Below are 18,617 nucleotides of genomic sequence, written 5' to 3'. Positions count from 1 at the left end.
GTAGCCGTATGGCTGTGCTTGAGTAGGTGCCAGTGACTAATTACTCCCTTGTTAGAAACCTACTCCACCAAGAAACACCGAAGCAAAATACACAATGGCAGATACATTATAAATAGTTCTGTATCGCATATGCTACTTTCCACTCTGGCTATGAAGTTCGCAGCTGCCTCATCCAGTGTGCCCAAGGGCGATATGTTATGTATTTGATAAAAATTGCTGATGGCCTAGCTCTGGTGGGCCAGGATATACGTAGCGAAAGCGCGGCGACTTCTGGATCGGAAGAGATAATGTATGAAACCTAATTCGATTCCCAGCCTCCACACAGTTTTTTTTTTATTCAGTGAGTATGCGGGGGTTTTAGTGGGTCCCATAGATGCCGCTACCGAATACAATGGTAAGCGGTTAACTGCGTAAGGACGGGTAAGGGCGGCTCCGCGGCGAGGCGCGCGGTGTGACGTCATGCAAGATGGCGTGGCGAGCGCGCGACGTCCGCCCAGCTGCGGTGGTTGCGAGGCAACGGCTCAAGGTCGGTCTCTGTGCCTCCTCGGAGCACCACCGCGGAGAAATCGCAAGTTCGTGGCCAGTGTAGCTTTCGCTACAAATCTGACGTATGCATGGCAGATGCTTGGTGTACTAGACGCTTACTTAAAGGAGATGCTCGTCAGCATCGCATAATGTATTGTGCTGTATTTTCTAGTGCGTTGATGCAAGCAGCCCTGAACAATGCTGTTATCATAATGCAGCACTTTTCTATTCCCACAGGAAGGTATGTTGCTTCAGCAAGCGTACCTTTCCGCACACGGCTCTTGGAGCCTCGATTGGCGACGAAAGTGCCCTCGTTGTCATGAGAGCCTTCCAAATTTACTCTCATTACACACTGACTCCCCGATCGCTATTCTCGACGGTGAAGCGTGTAAATAGCGCCGCGCTCGAATAAAGGACAAAAAATTCCACTGCACAATACTGTCAGATAACAACAGGATGTTATCCCAAGCAGCACAGATCATCGGCCCAATATTGCAACAGGATGGTCCCATCCTGGTGCTTTGTAGGGCCAGCTTTGCCAATACAGTTCCAATGTAGGGCCAATTACTTGTGCTGGTTGGGATATCAATGCATATTGCCGGATTTACAGCACCCTCTGTTTCTATTCGCTCTCAGCCATAAAAATTTGTATCTCGCTTTATTTTTTGACCCTATATTAATCCCCCGTAGGGCCAAAATTGGTCATCGGGCATATAATATTTGCCCCTTGGCTGAGGGAAGTGACTTCACTTCCAGTAAGGCATTAACCACTACTAATTCTTCCGCATAACCAACAAAAAACTACATCCGGAGTCCCTGTCAATTTTCATGATTATTCCTCGAGGTTCACTTTCCTACTTATTTATTAAGTTTGTACACACTGATCTTTTTGCTTGCTTTTAATAATTTGTGCAACTTCCATTTATCTCTAGACAGAAATTCCAAAAAAAAAGAGTTTAACAACCTCCTTCCCAGGAACACGTATTTTCTTTTTTTGTTAAGCCCTTCATGTAATCGTAGGAGAAAGAAGGAGGCCATGCGCCTCATCTAAACTGCAGGGTGGACGTGTCATTGTTGGACTACCGGAGGTCCCCGAAGACAGAACAAACAGCCAAAGTTATGCGCTTCACGGCTGACAGTTATATAAGTACCGCAATGCGGTTTTCGGGCCGTCAAGAAGCTCCGCCAGTGTTCTCCGACGGTATCCAAAGATCAGTGCACTCGTGACAGAAGGAAATTCTTGCCGGTGGCCAGTATATGAGAAAATTATTTGCTCACACACACAAAAAAAGAATATTCCAAAGCATTGGTTTGCATGCAATCCCTCGAAGTCTGACCACCTAACAGAAACGCTGCACCTATGCATGTTGAACTTTGTGAAGGCACTTCGTACAGTACGCGTCACACTGAGAAGGAAGAGGAGAAACGTTTGAATTGGCTCTTAACTCGAGAAAAATATCTCAGCGCCAAGCGGAAAAAATAAGGCGCATAGAGCTTTAGAGGGACAGCCTAAATAAGTGTTCCTGCTCCGCAGTGAAAGTTTGCTCTTGTACTTTTCTGAGCGTTATCAGGCAATTTAACAATTTATGTTTTTTTTTAATTATTGCACGAACTGTACATCACGTAGCAATGTATAAGCTTGAAAACAAAACACCCTTACGCACACGGGTGGTGCTAAGTGCCAACTTATTTAAATTCTCCGGAAAACACGGACACCTAAAGTAAACTTGAAGCTCTAAATCCCCGTAGGGGAAAGAGAAGCGAAGTAATTGCCTCTCACAGCATTTTGACCCTCAAGGGTGCCGTAGGTAGCGCACTGGAGAGATAGAAAAAAAGAACTTTGGGACCCGAAAATGGTTCGCCGAGAGTGTACTCTAAAACATGGAAACGAATACTGGGTGCCCACCTTGTCAAATAGTTGAAAGAGCCTTGAGCTCGGCTGGTGTATGCTGCAGACCACGGTGTGACCCTTAAGGGCGAACTTTTTCAGCGTCAGGATGCACTGTAGAGCGTTCGAACTGTCCAGACCACTGGGGTGAAAAGAAATGACATAAAGTTTTAAAATTGGAATGTTACCGCAAATCTCCAGTTTGGATCTCTGTATCAGTCAGGGTAAACAAAATGCTCACGACTTTCATCTTCATCATCTGCATTGCGAAGGTTCTAGGGGATGATACATGGCTACAATAAGAAAAAGCAGAAGCAAACCAAGGGAATACTGCAAAAAATTGTTTGCTTCTTTTCACCTCATCCCTTTCCGCTTTTGGGGTACCCCGAAAGGTATGTACGTATTGCATTATTGCAAGGTGAGATAACAATATCAGAATAGCAGTGCCTTCTCTCCGTTCACTTTCCTTGGTACTCTAGATACAGCGGTAGCATACGGAAGAACCAGTTACCTCGGGTTGATGCAGCTGTCATTTCTGATTATAACTTAAACGTATTTGCCGGTCGACTTTGTCGTAAGGGCTGGTAAAAAGAGTAAATTGTAATCTGAGCGGAAACTCTAGTGAGCCTAACTGTTGACACAACCGCTTCTAGCGAACGGGTGAACGAAATGCAGTTTAATTACAATGTCTTGATAGAAAGCCGCCACCTATTTTTCACAAGGTGATTCTGACTTGGATGGCTGGGCGGACCCACCTCCAGAGGTGTTAACGCAGAGTTCAGATCAGCACATTGTTACGAGCCATGTCATATATAAACGCCGACGTAAAGACACACAAATGCATGCCTAGTGCTTGGTCTCAGGTGCAGGCCATCTAACCAAAACTTGTATTCAAGGAGTCTTTAGACTCATACGTAATTAGAAGTTGGAGTACAAAAAAAGACAGTTCTATACCATCGAAAACATTTTTTGACGAAACAATTCCTCACTTAAAAAAAAAAAGAGAAAAGTGAGCATGACATGCGAGGTTAGCACTTGACTGGACGACACAAGCAACCTAACAAGTGTTCGTTGCACCCCCCCCCCCTCCTTTTTATACAAAAGTTGTGCAAGTTCTTTCGCGAAGTCCGTTCACTTCTCTCAGCGAAGTTAATTTGTACACCCATAGACACTCACAAGTTTGCTAAGAAAAGTGGCTAGAGTTCACCTACATTTTTTGTCACCCACATAACCCCGTGAAATCTTGTAGCTAGCACACTGCCTAAGCAGTCGCAGTGAGTTGCTCTTCGAAAACGGTGCTCGCCCTCATACGCCGTGTCCTTATCAGAGGAACGACAGTCTATTGGGCCGTGCCTGTTTGGCACCCTGAGTGTTCGCCGAGGACTACTGAGAATTAAGGGTTTTACACTATTTTATTACTTCGTCCTCTGAATGTCATCTCATCTCCTCCTGTTTCGATTATCAGCACCTCGATTAGTAACCTTCGACAACTCCGATTGCGTCCATGGTACCACCACCGGAGCGTCACCGACTGCCTCCCATCAATGTCTCTCCTGGCCCGCGTAGTCGACGGCAAGTCTTAGCGCAGCACACACTATCTCTAGTCACCTCACTACGCGCGTACTATGATATCAAGCACGGGTTCTTTGGCGTGCCCCATGGGGTCCTGAATTCCCGGAAGCGAGCTGCGATTGCGGTACCCGCTCGTGCAAAGAAACACAATCCAAGTTTTACGCTCTGCTTACAGCCGACAGACGTGGAACTTCCTCGGTATATCAAAGCAGGAGATCGACATTTTCTCTCGGCACCCTGAGGCGATTTACTGGCAGTAAATATCATCTTGCACCGCCCATGTTCTTTGCGGGGACAAGGGCTTAGACATCATTTTACTGCATAGAACAGCACCAAACAGAGCTTCTATGTGTGTGCTTTCATGTTTTTATTCACTTCTGCTAAAATATTGTGCTCATTTTGCTACGAGCCAAATTACCATATTTTTGTATGTCCGTTTGTGTTCATAACTGCACACTGTAAAATAAAGTATCCAACAACCTCGGCTTACTTTCATTCGTCAAGTGCGCTCTGCATAGCTCAGTCCCCGTGTTTTAAGTACGCAAATAACCCAGACACATGTACGTAAGACATGTACAGACACATGTACGTAATCCCGCGTAAAATGGCACGTACGATAACCAAACTAGGCGATCATAATAACGACATTTTACATTAACGTACGAGAAATCAAATTCCTTGAATATTATCACAAAATTGCATGCTATTAACCGGCAGATCACCCACATTCGACATCCATATTACACTGACCGTACGTGTCCACCAACGCGCACTTTTTCTGTCGCAGCCACCGTCGACACTTGCAGAGAACTACAACCATTAGGCGCGAACAGACACGGTGCAATGTATTAAGTGAAGCTTGTGGTGCCTAAAGCAGGAAAATGTTAAAATTAGCGCCCTCAATAACCCCGCCAAATATTGTGCCATGATGACAAGTTCCATACAAGTAGCGGCGACGGAAGCGGCTCGACAAGCTGTCCTCTCTACGCTCATAGCACTCCTCCTACACGCAGCGCCCTCTCGTGCCGCCTTGCGCGTTCATCTCCGAAAGAACACGCCTTCCGGGACACGACAACGTTTCCTGTATTTCAGTACGCTACACTTGTGAAGATCGGGCTACAGCCGGGGTGTCGTTATGTGTACGTTGGCTCCATTGTGGATCCTCGTATTCGCAATGGTTGAGCTGCTCAGGAAGAAACTTACGCTTGGCTACACCATGCACCCATTAGAGAGAGTGAGTCGCGAATTCGTCGTGTTTTGTTGCGCGCGAACGAGAAATAATGGCTGATCACACGCTTTGGGATGACATCGTTCGGGAACAGTGCGATAGCTGTGCATTCAGGCATACGAATCGGGGAAACGGCCGTTAAACGCTTATTATTGTGTCCACACAGTGTTGACTTCTACCTTCCTACAAAACGCGATGGGGTCCATGCCGCATGCGCATAGTATTTCTTTTTGCAGAAGCAGGAAATTCTACCGGCAGATTGTGAATGAATAGAAAAACAATTTCATTCGACGCTGCCGAGCGTTAGACTTTGGTAAAACAACTTGCTACATGGCCTTACAAGATTGGGTGACAGTTTTTCGCTCGAGTGAAGGTACACCCGGCGCCAACATTACTGACTGCACCGGCACTGAGAGATTAAATTATCTAATTACGCCACCGGTTGCGTGAAGTCTATGCTCGAACTTGAGAAAGCTGAGTGTGGCTGTACAGTTGCAAAGTTTTCGGTTTCAGCTCTTGACCATATTTCAGGACGGCGCCAGTGGTCTCGAGGGTAAGATTCGTGTTTTCCAAACGTCAAAGACACAAGGTAGTCCATGAGATATGGGATTGGGAAAAAAAACGCGGGGGGCCTTTATTTAAAACACACTTAGTGCATAATTTATATCTGCAGTGCTTGTATCTGCACATTATCCAAAATTCTTTCCCTGCTTGGCGACAGTCCATGCAACGAAGGAAATGCTGCAAGGACTTCATAGCAACATACCTTTATGCGGTCACAAGTAAAAGTCACTTCATGACACAGGCCGCAATGACTGGTCTACAGAAAGATCGATGCCAGAAACCAGAAGGTTACAAAAGTGCCTATAAATCTCCTCGACCAGCACTAACTTCATCGTTTTCCTTTCTTTTGTTTTGCACAGCAGGTATATTAAGCTTAGAAGATGAGTTTGAACGTGTCAAGTCTCTGTAAGCAAACCTGAACTATGAAAGGTTTCTTAAAGACAAGTTTGCACGAAAATCTGGACACGTCGCCTTACCAACCGCCCGTTCAGCGTAATAGATGAATTAAGAATTGAGTATGACCTACTAGGATATACAGTAATGTAGTATGAAAAAAAAACTAATCTGCCGATGAACCGTCATATTTAAAGCAAGAATTTAGCCGACCGAGGCTAGAGTAGCAGCGTGCCTACATCCGCAAGACTTCGTAGCAAAAAAAAAAAAAAAGTGAAATGACCGCTTACAACGCTGCACCTTAGAAGACCTGCTTAGCAGAATAAGGCGCTTGCAGCACTCCTGGACGCACGCCATTCATCTGAGCATGCTATTCCGAAAACAACGATCGGAAGCCGCCTTTGTATGGATGATGGCAAACAAACCAGCCGCAGAGCACATCCCTCATGCACTGTTCATGGAAATTATGCCTGGGATAATAAGGGAAAAAAAAACATTGCATCCTTTCCTTTCAGTTAGACTTGCGGGAGAACGGTGCAAGGTGTAGCCTCAGATGCTCTATTCGGCTAAACTTCCATTAGCTCGCTTCAAGAAGCCACCCAGCCTAGAGGCTCAAGGGCTATATATTTCAGGACGGCGCCAGTGGTCTCGAGGGTAAGATTCGTGTTTTCCAAACGTCAAAGACACAAGGTAGTCCATGAGATATGGGATTGGGAAAAAAAACGCGGGGGGCCTTTATTTAAAACACACTTAGTGCATAATTTATATCTGCAGTGCTTGTATCTGCACATTATCCAAAATTCTTTCCCTGCTTGGCGACAGTCCATGCAACGAAGGAAATGCTGCAAGGACTTCATAGCAACATACCTTTATGCGGTCACAAGTAAAAGTCACTTCATGACACAGGCCGCAATGACTGGTCTACAGAAAGATCGATGCCAGAAACCAGAAGGTTACAAAAGTGCCTATAAATCTCCTCGACCAGCACTAACTTCATCGTTTTCCTTTCTTTTGTTTTGCACAGCAGGTATATTAAGCTTAGAAGATGAGTTTGAACGTGTCAAGTCTCTGTAAGCAAACCTGAACTATGAAAGGTTTCTTAAAGACAAGTTTGCACGAAAATCTGGACACGTCGCCTTACCAACCGCCCGTTCAGCGTAATAGATGAATTAAGAATTGAGTATGACCTACTAGGATATACAGTAATGTAGTATGAAAAAAAAACTAATCTGCCGATGAACCGTCATATTTAAAGCAAGAATTTAGCCGACCGAGGCTAGAGTAGCAGCGTGCCTACATCCGCAAGACTTCGTAGCAAAAAAAAAAAAAAAGTGAAATGACCGCTTACAACGCTGCACCTTAGAAGACCTGCTTAGCAGAATAAGGCGCTTGCAGCACTCCTGGACGCACGCCATTCATCTGAGCATGCTATTCCGAAAACAACGATCGGAAGCCGCCTTTGTATGGATGATGGCAAACAAACCAGCCGCAGAGCACATCCCTCATGCACTGTTCATGGAAATTATGCCTGGGATAATAAGGGAAAAAAAAACATTGCATCCTTTCCTTTCAGTTAGACTTGCGGGAGAACGGTGCAAGGTGTAGCCTCAGATGCTCTATTCGGCTAAACTTCCATTAGCTCGCTTCAAGAAGCCACCCAGCCTAGAGGCTCAAGGGCTATATATAGGTTGCTTGGCCTTATTTCTTTGCTTTTTGTTTAAGTTGACTAAGCGAACGCTGTAAGCTGAACTCCGCCAAACGAAGGTCTTAATATCGTGAGAAACCACCAACAGCGCCCTTGGCAGACGATGCCAAGAAGGCTGCACGTGTGGAGCGCGAACTACGACGCGATAACAAGGCCGCTCCACAACTAAACCGCATAAGGTGAGCCAGGTGAGAGCTACGCATTGCGGGCATGTTTATCCCATTTTCCGGAGAACGGTCTGCGCACTATGCACATTTTGAAGTTTATGTCCCAGATTCTACTGATGATCTACTGCTGCATGCCAGGCGGCATTTTATTTTCTAGCTATACCGCCCACAGCATGTCATGGCCAGCGTTATTCCCAATGCCATTGTGTTATTTAAAGTAACACGCGCTGTGCTGTCGTCTTCATCGAGCTGATGATTAGTTTTGGTCCGTTTTTGGTACTTAAATGCATCTTGAAGTCCGAATAATACCGTTTACTGGATTCGTCTCTTAAATAAAAGTAAATGCATCGAACTGAAAAAAAAAATGAATCTGTCCACAGGCGCCTGATTTCCATGCATCATGCGCTTGTGGATACTTCAACCATAGGCAGTAACACAGTGGACATAAGGGAGTGGCTACACTGTCGCAGAGACGCGAAAGAACAGCACACGACAAAGCAGTATGCGACAAAACAGCACAGGAAAAAAAAAAAACGTTGGAGGACTCCTATGCAGCAATTATGAGCCTGACGCATAGCGTACGCTGTTTTGAGCATCATCTGATGCTGATGCGACTATTTAGTTTTTTTTTATAATATTCTTTTATTAGGACGACGATATACACCGACCCTTAGCATCAGCAAACATTAGCTTTCCATTTCGAGCTGTTTGATAGCTTTGAACGCATTTTTCAATTTTTTTTTTAATTGTATGAAACAATTAAATGATGAATTACACACTATATTTTTTTTAATTAGCATCATCAAGCATGGGTTGTGTATTCTGAAAATTTTACACCTTCAACCACCTTTTCCATTTTTTTTCATTTATTCATTTCTTTAATTATTCAATTAATTACGATAATTTCTTTAACTCGTCATTGCTTATTACACACCAATCAATCGTCAATCACTAGAACCACAAATTACCATGATACGATTTTTTTTACGCAGACCCCGATTATTTCCGACATGCGGTGCCGACTACGCTGACTGCTTTTTGACCGAACAAGCGGTAAACGCTATCGCGTAAAACGGCACAGCGACAAAACAGCACAGGGAAAAATATAGTACACGTTAAAACAGCACGCCGGACAAAAAAGCACAGAGAGAAAACAGCACAGCGAAAAACGGCACGGCGACGGAAAAGCGCCGGGAAAAACAGCACGACGATAAAACAGCACAACGGAGTATAGCGCAACGCTGCTGGAAGGGTGAACTATCATACCCATAGCCTCAAACGGCAAACCCACTGTCGCGATTTCTTCGGATGGCAGATTTTTTATCACGCTGGGCCCTGCTTGGATGTAATGCATTCTCCTACAGATGTAACGTGCGGACTGTTAACTGGTTCGGACAACCTGTTAACTTTTTCTTTTAATCAGAATTCAATTCTCCCTGGCCGTACGCCAGACGCAAATTATATATCTCCGAGAAATTGCGCTTATAGCCTCGCACGCGTTGAGTCGGAGTAAAACCGCTTCTAACGCGTGCCAAAAGCATGCGTCATAGAAAGCTGCTGTAGGGCCACCCGTTTGGCAGCTGTGTCGAAACGCGCCTCATCTGCAAGTCCGACGAGTCCATGTAATGAAGCTGGCCTCGGCAATCTTCACGCAGATCACCAATGAAAGCGGGTACATGCTCTACCGTGCTGAGAAAAAGATGAACTACTACGTTCATGTAAAATTAATGCGGACATTGTAATATGAATACACCTTGAAAGGCTTATATTATAAATGAGATGATAAGCATGCCTTGCTAGGGTGGCTGATCAGGGCTAGTTTAGCAGTCAAGCATGCCTTTCCGTTCGTTTTATGCTAGAGTGTTCAATACGAAGCGCATTTACTTCTTTACAATCAAGCTAGATAAGCTGACCATGCACGATCTATAAAATGAGTTTTACGAACACGAAAGTGGTAGCTTGAATTTCTTGTTTTTAAACTCTGGCTGCCTGAAGCCCAGAATATCTGGATTAACGGTTTTAGCTTGAACGGCGAGCAGCACGGTCCGCACAGCGCTGTAAATGCAAAACTGCCGCGGGAACATTGAATGCTTGGTACGTACACAAAAATTCATACTATGGCCGTCAGAACTAGTTGACGCAAACGCAGAAACCTTTTTAGGAATCAGATTTGCGGCACTTAGAAAGGCTACACTAGTAATAAGAAAATGTTCGCGCAGTGTGACACCACACAATTAAAAAAAATGACAGAATTACAAGTAAAAATGTATACATTGTGTTACGCGGTGTTGGCTACAGGCTACCTACAGATGGAGCTAGTTGGACGTGTAGGGAAAGCCGCGCATGATAGCCCAATGAGAAATACAACAGCCTATCAGTACCACCTGCGATACATGTACTGTGCTAGCGGCGTCTTTTACCGACCTCAGCTTACAGTCTGTTCAATGGTACGAAATTCTTGTAGGATCCATGCAGTACACTTTGCACGTTACTGGCTTTTCGTGACCGGAATTTATGCGACCCTATATTCTTCATATTCTTTACGGAGCGCTCAAGAGCCGGCCTCTGCTAACTCGCCTCATCACCAGCAAATGAGGAAAGTAATCATCGTTTGTGGAACATGCAAAGCCTCCTCCCTGACATCGATGACTGGCGTTTTCACTTTTGAAAAGGTGAAGTTTATAATTGTGCCTCTGCAGCCATGCTCAAGAACGCTATTGTTGTCCGACAACAGCCCTTGAAAAGCAAAGCAGCCAATCATCATGAGCATGATTCATTGTTTCCGTGCGCTGCAGTTTGATGCGCTAACAATGAAATTAGGCGCACGCTTAACCTCCGCGTTAAGGGTGTGACACGACAGCGTTAATGTATTTTTTCATCTTCCTTCCTTAATTAGTATCTCTTGTAATTACAAACACTGATTAGCATGTATTAGTAGGCACATTAGACCTCATCATAACCCAAAGACTCAGAAGGACCCGCTCTAAACAAATCGAACGAACGTGCCTCCCGAATGAGGCTCGAGCTCAGGGACATTTATGATGAGTCTTTCTAAAGGACTGGTTTCCGCTGTTGATACAGTGTCTATCGCTGTCGCTCTTTTAGTCGTGTTGTCTTCTGTCAAACTGATGGAGTGCAGCAACTGCCTGATTTATTTGTAAATATTCTGTGTATAGCCCCTTGTATACATACATAACCTCGTATAGTAAATACCATGTTGGAAAAAATAAGTGCCTCAATAGCCTAGGGTTAGTGCGTCTGACAAGCAACCTATGGTCCATGGGCTCGATTCCCAACTAATTACCTCTTTTTAGCGTAATTAATTTCTCCACACCTTTACATGTCATAATGACATTTGAATCGTGCTGCCACTTCTTAACCACAATTTAACTCAAGGTTTATTCATTTTCATTCCACGGCTCCAAGTGTGACGCGACGACCCTCTCGAGAAATGTTTTTCTCGGCATGCCAGCGCCTACGACTACGGCGGTTTTTGCGATCAACAGGAGCTTAACGCTGACGCGTAAAAGGCGCTTCGGTATACAACACTCGATATGCTCTATGCCTTTCTTCAGCAGCATTTAAAGCTTTTTGTTCTTCGTTTGCTTTATAGAGCTGTATTTCATATCTATTAGTATCGCTTTCCTTTGTCCGGGTCTTCTGCCATTGCTGGGGTCGGCCACGGCCTATGTCACCGGAAAACCGTAACCAATGACACAAGAACTAAATAAGTAAATAATAAAACTGTGTGGCTTTAACGCAGTTAAACCGAGTAGATGTGCGAAAACATGGGTTTAGCCTCATTGGCTCATGATTTTGCTCTGCTGGGTCGTCGGCGCGCCTGACGACTACATTGGACTCAGGTTAAAAGTGCACTAAGGAGGATTCAAAGCAGGTCTTTTTAGCACTGGAACGCAATCTACACGCTCCAAGCATTCTTAGAAACATGGGATTATTCAACTCCAGCTTTCTAGGGGAAAATTTTTAAAATTGGAAAATTATAAGATACTCTTAAGGAAATATTGACGGCAATGGTCCATTGTTCTGATATGTAGCAAAATCTTTCTTTTAATGTTTTTCCACTGATCGTATTGGAGAGTTAAGAATGCCATAGAAAGCTAATGGGGAACACTTTTGACGATAGCAAAAACATGAATAGAAAAAAAAATACAAGAATGCCGTCGGGTGATATGCGGATACATTGATGGTTTTAGTGAAATCTTACATTGTATGAAAAAAATTGCCTTCATAAACGGTTCCCCGCTTGAAAATGCGTTTGGCCAGATTTGCTGGGTATGTGAAATTAAACGTCCCGGCTCCCGCCTTTCTTTTCTTTTTTTAACGCACCTCCGAAAGTAGCAGGAGTCAATAAACGCGTTCAATTCAATTCAATACAATTTATTCAACATCTTGAGGATGTTGGGTGCGTCGACAAAAAGCCAGAGAGAAGGCTTGAAAGGTGTCGACGCACCCTACAATGACTTGACAGCAGCATCAGGATGGTATACAGATTGTCATATATGTTAATAACACGATCATTACATGAATATAAAATAAAACGGCAAGTATGCATACAGGAAAGAAAATACAAATAATAAGTACAACTCTCAGTTGGTAATAAGTACAACTCTCACGGTACCTAAGTGCACACAAATTTAGATGCCTTATTTAATGAGGACGGAAGAGTGTGTGAAAGCATTTGGCGACCATAATTCGTACGAGTTTTCGGCACGGACCATGGGAAACCAGTACGGGTGGCATACATCAGTTCTTTACATTTTAAGTTCGACAGGTGCACCATAAATAGATTATTTTTTTGTAATACTTGTTTTATACCGCCTCAGTAGTATAGATTCAAAGACTTGGGGAAGGGGGGTGATGTGAAGCGATGCAAAGATCGGTTCCGTATGTTCAAAACGTGAAGCGTTAACAATATTTCGAACAATTTTCTTTTGAAGTAGATGCAACCGTTTGATATTCATAAATGATGTTGTTCCCCAGACCAAAATACAATAGTTAGCAACAGAGGAAAACAGTGCGTTGCACAGCATCAGCTTAATATGCTTTGGAAAGAGGTATCGCAGGCGGGACACCGTACCAGCAGCCTTGGACAACTTGTCCCTGACTTTTTCAACGTGTTCATCCCATGATAAATTTTTATTAAAAAGCACTCCTAGGCTTTTGACCGTAGGAACTATTTGAATGACTGAGGAACCCATTTTTAGATGAACTTGTGAGACAGCAGGATCCTTATTACGAGATCTAAAAAGTACAGCTTGGTGCCTTTCAGCCAGTCCCGTGGCGGCTTGCCGCTCTGCCATCGGTGGAGTGATACGTAAAGCAATGAGTACAAGCGTATTTTTATTTCCGTGGGCCTAAGTTTCGGCTATGTTGTCTGCGACTGAAACAATTTATTCACTGAAACCTAGAAAACAAAGCGAACGCGAAAACTAAGTCACCACGCGACTGGCTGAAAGTCATTCCACGCGTTAGTTGACTCCTCCTATACTACTTTGGGAGGTGAGGTAAGAAAAAAGAAAGGCGGGAGCCAGGACGTTTAATTCGAATTAATAGAAAAATCGGCCGCACAGGACAATAATTCGAAGTTTCTTAGAATGCTCGGAGAGTGCAGGTCGAGTTCCCGTGTTATAAAGACGAGTACAGAATCCTCTTTACTGCACCTTTAAGCTATGATAGAAGTTAAGCTGATCTAATCTGTTCACGCCGCATACAGAAGTTGATGAAGACGACGATGTGTGATGCACAGCGCGAGAGTGTGCTGCAGTTTAACACGAGGCGTGATCGGCTGCGGCGATATAGCATAGCGCTCTGGTGTAGTGACCCGCGAAGCTGATCTGCTCACGCCGCCGCGAGTTCGAAACCCAGTCGCGGCAGTATTTATTCAAATAATTAATTATATATTAATTTATACAAGGTCAAGGCTTCAGCGATAGCCCGGCTTTTGCAGCTTTGGTCGTGAAGTAGAGCTTTCGCTCTAAAAAAATGTTACAAACTTGTTCCTTTGTTTGGCTATTTAGCCTGCCTGCAACATTGTTCTGGGAATGGCTCATCCGTTAGCGGGAACGACGGGTAACATAAAGAGGGTTTTTGGTATGAAAGCACTACTTCACTGGCAATCCTGAAAAAGGCGATGCTTGTCCGAAGTGTCTAAAATACCTGCAGAAATAAAATAAATATTGTTGCGACTTGGCTTTCGAACCAGCGGCGGCGCGAACAGATCAGCGTTGCTGGCCACCGCACGAGAGCGCTATGCTATCGCCGCCCCTACCCTTAATCGAGCTTTCTCATACTTGGCGGTGGTGTCCACATTTAAAAAAAAATGCTTTCGCAAAATATTCCGCGCTTTGAAATGCTAAACCACCAGCCAAAACTTTTTTCACTAATGCGGTACCAAAACTCTCACCACAAGTGGAAGTTTACCTGGTCGGTTCGTCGAGGAATAGCACCGGCGGGCTGTAGACCAACTCCTGAGCGAGCATCACCCTTTTTCGCTGACCCGTGGAGAGGTTTTTGACGTAGCGGCCCTCACAGGTGTCCAAGCCCCACAGCTTGAGAATCCCGGACACCTGCGAAATTCACGTTCTGTGCTAACACGGAGCTCCAAACAGCCCGCTCTAGCTGTATTCGCAACCAGCGCGCGCTAGAAGACAAGGAAATGAAGAAGCACATGCGCTCGCAGCCGATTATGCATGCCATAAAAACCGTGCATTGAGCGCTGTTCTCTTCTCATTGAGCGACCGCATCAGACGATGGTGTCACTTTTTGGTGCGATAGCTACATTACGGTAGCATTTCGAGCCCTCAGCGTGGCGGCGCCGCCACGCTGTCACGGGGTTGGTCACGTGGTGCGGAGGGCGGCGCGGCGCCGTGGCTGACTACGTGTTTCGTCACGTGGTTGGTCACGTGACCAAGTTTCACTCGGCCAGCTGTAGCTATCGCGTCACTCCAGGTTTAACCAAAGCTAAACCACCGCCAATTTTTTTGCTTCTTGTTAATCACAGTGTTTCTGGTGCCAAAAGATGAAACGACATATAAATGTTTGTATCAATAGAGTAGCGGTTTTTGTTTTATCAAAGCGTTTCATTGCCATAAGTTTGTGTATACTGTATGCCCTGAACGAGGATACGCGGCTATTCTTTCGTGGGTAGCTCTTGGTTGCGCGAAGTTTCTCGCATTGGGTTGTGGATGAGTTTTTAGCTATGCCAATGTATGTGTCGATCGTGCTGCCAGTCCCTCAAACAAAGACACAGAAAACCGACGGCGTTCGGGTCCCTCAATAGCTTTGTACGTATCGCGTACTTAGCGCAGCTGGACACGTGCTAAAATGCGGTGGTCAGTGCTAGCTTTCGAGAATGTGCGGAGAGAGAGTACACTTGGCAACCGTAAGAGGAAAGCGGCGCCTACCTCACTGCGAATTAACATTTATGCGGGCGTCGGTGCGCCAGTGGTGAATGAGACGCTTTTCTTTCATGCAAATGGGCAGTGCGATTATTGTGTACTTTTTCGACTTATGCACGCTTGCAGCTTGCGAGGCAGAGAAATGTCTCGTCCGAGCATTCCACTTTACATTAGCACGAACATTAGGATGACGACGCGCCTGATGACCGTGAGTAAAACATGAACGAATGCAAATTTCGCGGAAGCTGCTTTATTAGGAGTGATTTAACAGCAACAGCTCTGTATAGATTGGTGAAGAGTAAGGGTGTGGGTGAATTATTATACGGGCTTCGCGTGCTAAAAAGTGAAGTTGCAGCAATGTCCAACCGCCGGAGTTATCATTAAAGCTGTCGCGACTACCAATGGCGCATATTATTTTGAGAAAAAATAGTATGAATAGTACCGGAGATAAGCCGCGACTTTGTCTGATGTGAATCTATAATAGTTGCATTGGCGAGCGGTAGTGAACAGGGCACGGCCACTGGTCTTAAGTCCTCTCGTTTCTACTTAGTGCGCTCAAAACATTTTTCTGAACTGAACTGCCGGCTGTTGTGCAGAGATTTAGGGGTGCATTCCAAAACCTAACAGGGAAACCTGCGCTTTGCTGCACCAGTCCGCATGATTTACCTTTTTTTTGTGACCGTATGGTTGATGCGAACGAGTTGCACTGGTTGCAATCATTGGGCGCAAAAATATTTTAACCGTGTTCCGATCCCCGCACCCGCCAGACCTTTTTATTGATTTGTACGCCAAGCTGTGTGAAAGTATGATTCTTGTGGGACTGCCCAGGCATTCGCGGAGTGGTACTAAGGTCGTGCAGGTTGCCGGCACATATCTAGTTGTGGACTAGATGGTCCACTTTCACCTTGTGCTGTTAATGCGACGTGTAATGCACCGCTTACGGTAGCGTGGTATGGGCTCCATGACTAGATTTATACGTACCTTCTTTGGGTCGCGGCCCTGACCTATCAAGAAAGATGGTCCAGGACTCTTAAAAATGCTTCGACAGTTATTGCTCCCTCTCTCGAGCGTGTGTTCGTATCATGACAGAAATGCGCCATAAACACAGTGCAACAACCCAAGCAGCACAGGTAATCGGCCCAATATTGCAACAGGATGGTCCCATGCTGGTCCTTTGTAGGGCCAGCTTTGCCAATACAGTTCCAATGTTGGGTCAATTACTTGTGCTGCTTGGGAAGTAGGCTTATTGCACGCTCCCGGACAGAGTGATAACGATCGCATTTCAAAAACAATGCTCTCCACCCCTGCGCAGTTCGTACAGAGGCGCAACGACCACAGTTCAAGATCACAACACTGCAGACGTCTTCGGCGAGCCCGTTGAATAGAGCCGTGCATCTTCCTGATTGTTCGTAAAGTGGTTGCATAAGCCCTGAGTGGTGGCGCGATCTTTATTGTTGAAAAAAAAAAACAGCTGTAATTTCATTACCGTTTGAAATTAGCGCGATAAAATGAGACGAAGAGATGCAGACAACACAAGCGCTTCGGATAACTGTTGTTAGTAGCACTCCTATTGTCTAAATGCCTTTGCCCCGTTTAGTCGCACAAACGTGGTACGGATATATGAACCAGCTAGCTAAGATTCTTGTTATGTTGCACATTTATTAGCCAAAGGTGAGAAGTTGCCCCAACTTGCACCACCATTGAGCCCTCGCAGGTAATGATATACTACTCTAGACGAGGACGGCACTAAAAGGGAGAAAAAAATGACCTTTATGATACAACTTTGGCCGCAAATTTGAGTCTGTTCTTGTAGCCACCAAACGTAAATAATGCGTGCTTACCAAAGCGCTTCGCTGTTTGTAGGTGACGTCTGCAGGCAGTTTTAGCTTGGCGGCAGCATCCACTGTCTCGCGTACGGTCAGGTGCGGGAGCAAGTCCTCGCCGCTGACAACGTAGCTGCTCAGCTTGCGGAAGCTCCGGTCCTTGCACGGCTGACCGTTGACGAATAGGTCTGCTTCAAAACTTCTCGTCCTGCGAACGAGTGCATGTTCAAGATCATAGGTCAAAAATTTGGAATATTGGAAAACTGTAGGGTACTCTTGCGGAAATATTGAAAGTAATCCTTTATTCTTCCGATATGTGTAGCAAATCTTTCTTTTTAGGTTGTTCCACCCGTCGTATTTAATTCAGTTACGACGGCCATAGAAAACCAACGGGGAAGGCTTTGGACGGATAAATTAACTGTTATAGTGAAATCTTACAATGTATGAAAAAATTGCCTTCATAAACTCTTCTTCGATCCAACATACTTCTGTCCACAATTGTCGGCTATGATGCGGGACAGCATTTTGTGAACGTACAGCGGCAGTCACACAACACCGTATTGCAAGCATAAAGATACAAGTGGCTAACCAGAGCATACATTATTATACACACCTAACAACCTTTTTTGCAATGTCTTTCTACTTTAGATACGGCTCAACGTGAATCAGTAACGGAAAATAGCCAGGCCAGTTGAAGCATGACTTCTAGCGAGAAAAGAGCGTGAAGAACAGGACCCAGGCACGCGAACGAAAGACACAAGCGATTCTAGGTCCACTTTTTGATGCGCTGTTATCGCTAGAAGTAGCGCTGCCATGTGAAGCCGCTTCCAGGTAAGCTGACAGTACAAAACAGCATCTCTCGCTGAGGCGGGACGGCGCTCTGGCTCGCCAGTTCTAGCTTATAGGCTAATAAGGAGACAAACAGAAATACATACAAGAGGCGTTCAAGGGGTTCCAAGAGACTAACTGCCCATACATTGTGACATTAGATCGATGTAGAGGGCATAAGGTTTGCTGCTCGGTTATGTAGTTTGCTTCTCGTACACTTCCTAGTGCTCTTAGACTGCTCAGTGGTTATGAGGACCGTGCCCGCAATTCCTTGCTTCAAGCAGGACCTCAGTATGCACAGTCCTGAGTAATATGAGAGTGAAGAAATATTTTGTTCAAAAGTGCTGATTTTCTTATTATTACTCCTCCAAGTGATTTTTGGACATTATAGGCCAAGAGCAAAACTAGTGAGAAAAGAGGAAAAACCGCGCTGGTCACGCATACATTATGAAGTAATCAGTGAACTAATGCTCAACTCAGTCTGCTCTCATATTGCTCGTACAGTG

At 45.0% G+C, this 18,617-nt stretch overlaps 1 protein-coding gene across 4 annotated transcripts in view; it reads right to left on the bottom strand.

Moving 5' to 3' along the window:
• Nucleotides 1–18,617, bottom strand: part of LOC144132702 (ATP-binding cassette subfamily G member 4-like) — a 91,696-nt gene that overhangs the window by 10,580 nt on the left and 62,499 nt on the right. For all 4 annotated transcript variants that reach the window (XM_077665290.1, XM_077665292.1, XM_077665291.1 and 1 more), the window contains exons 5-7: nucleotides 17,302–17,491; nucleotides 14,484–14,629; nucleotides 2,432–2,555 (exon numbers count right to left, since the gene is read on the bottom strand). In XM_077665290.1, coding sequence (XP_077521416.1) covers nucleotides 2,432–2,555; nucleotides 14,484–14,629; nucleotides 17,302–17,491 — 460 coding nt within the window. The remainder of the gene's footprint in view (nucleotides 1–2,431; nucleotides 2,556–14,483; nucleotides 14,630–17,301; nucleotides 17,492–18,617) is intronic.

The sequence above is a fragment of the Amblyomma americanum genome, chromosome 5, assembly GCF_052857255.1.
Source record: "Amblyomma americanum isolate KBUSLIRL-KWMA chromosome 5, ASM5285725v1, whole genome shotgun sequence".
Classification (NCBI taxonomy): Eukaryota; Metazoa; Arthropoda; class Arachnida; order Ixodida; family Ixodidae; genus Amblyomma; species Amblyomma americanum.
This window is presented reverse-complemented; position numbering and strand designations above follow the sequence as displayed.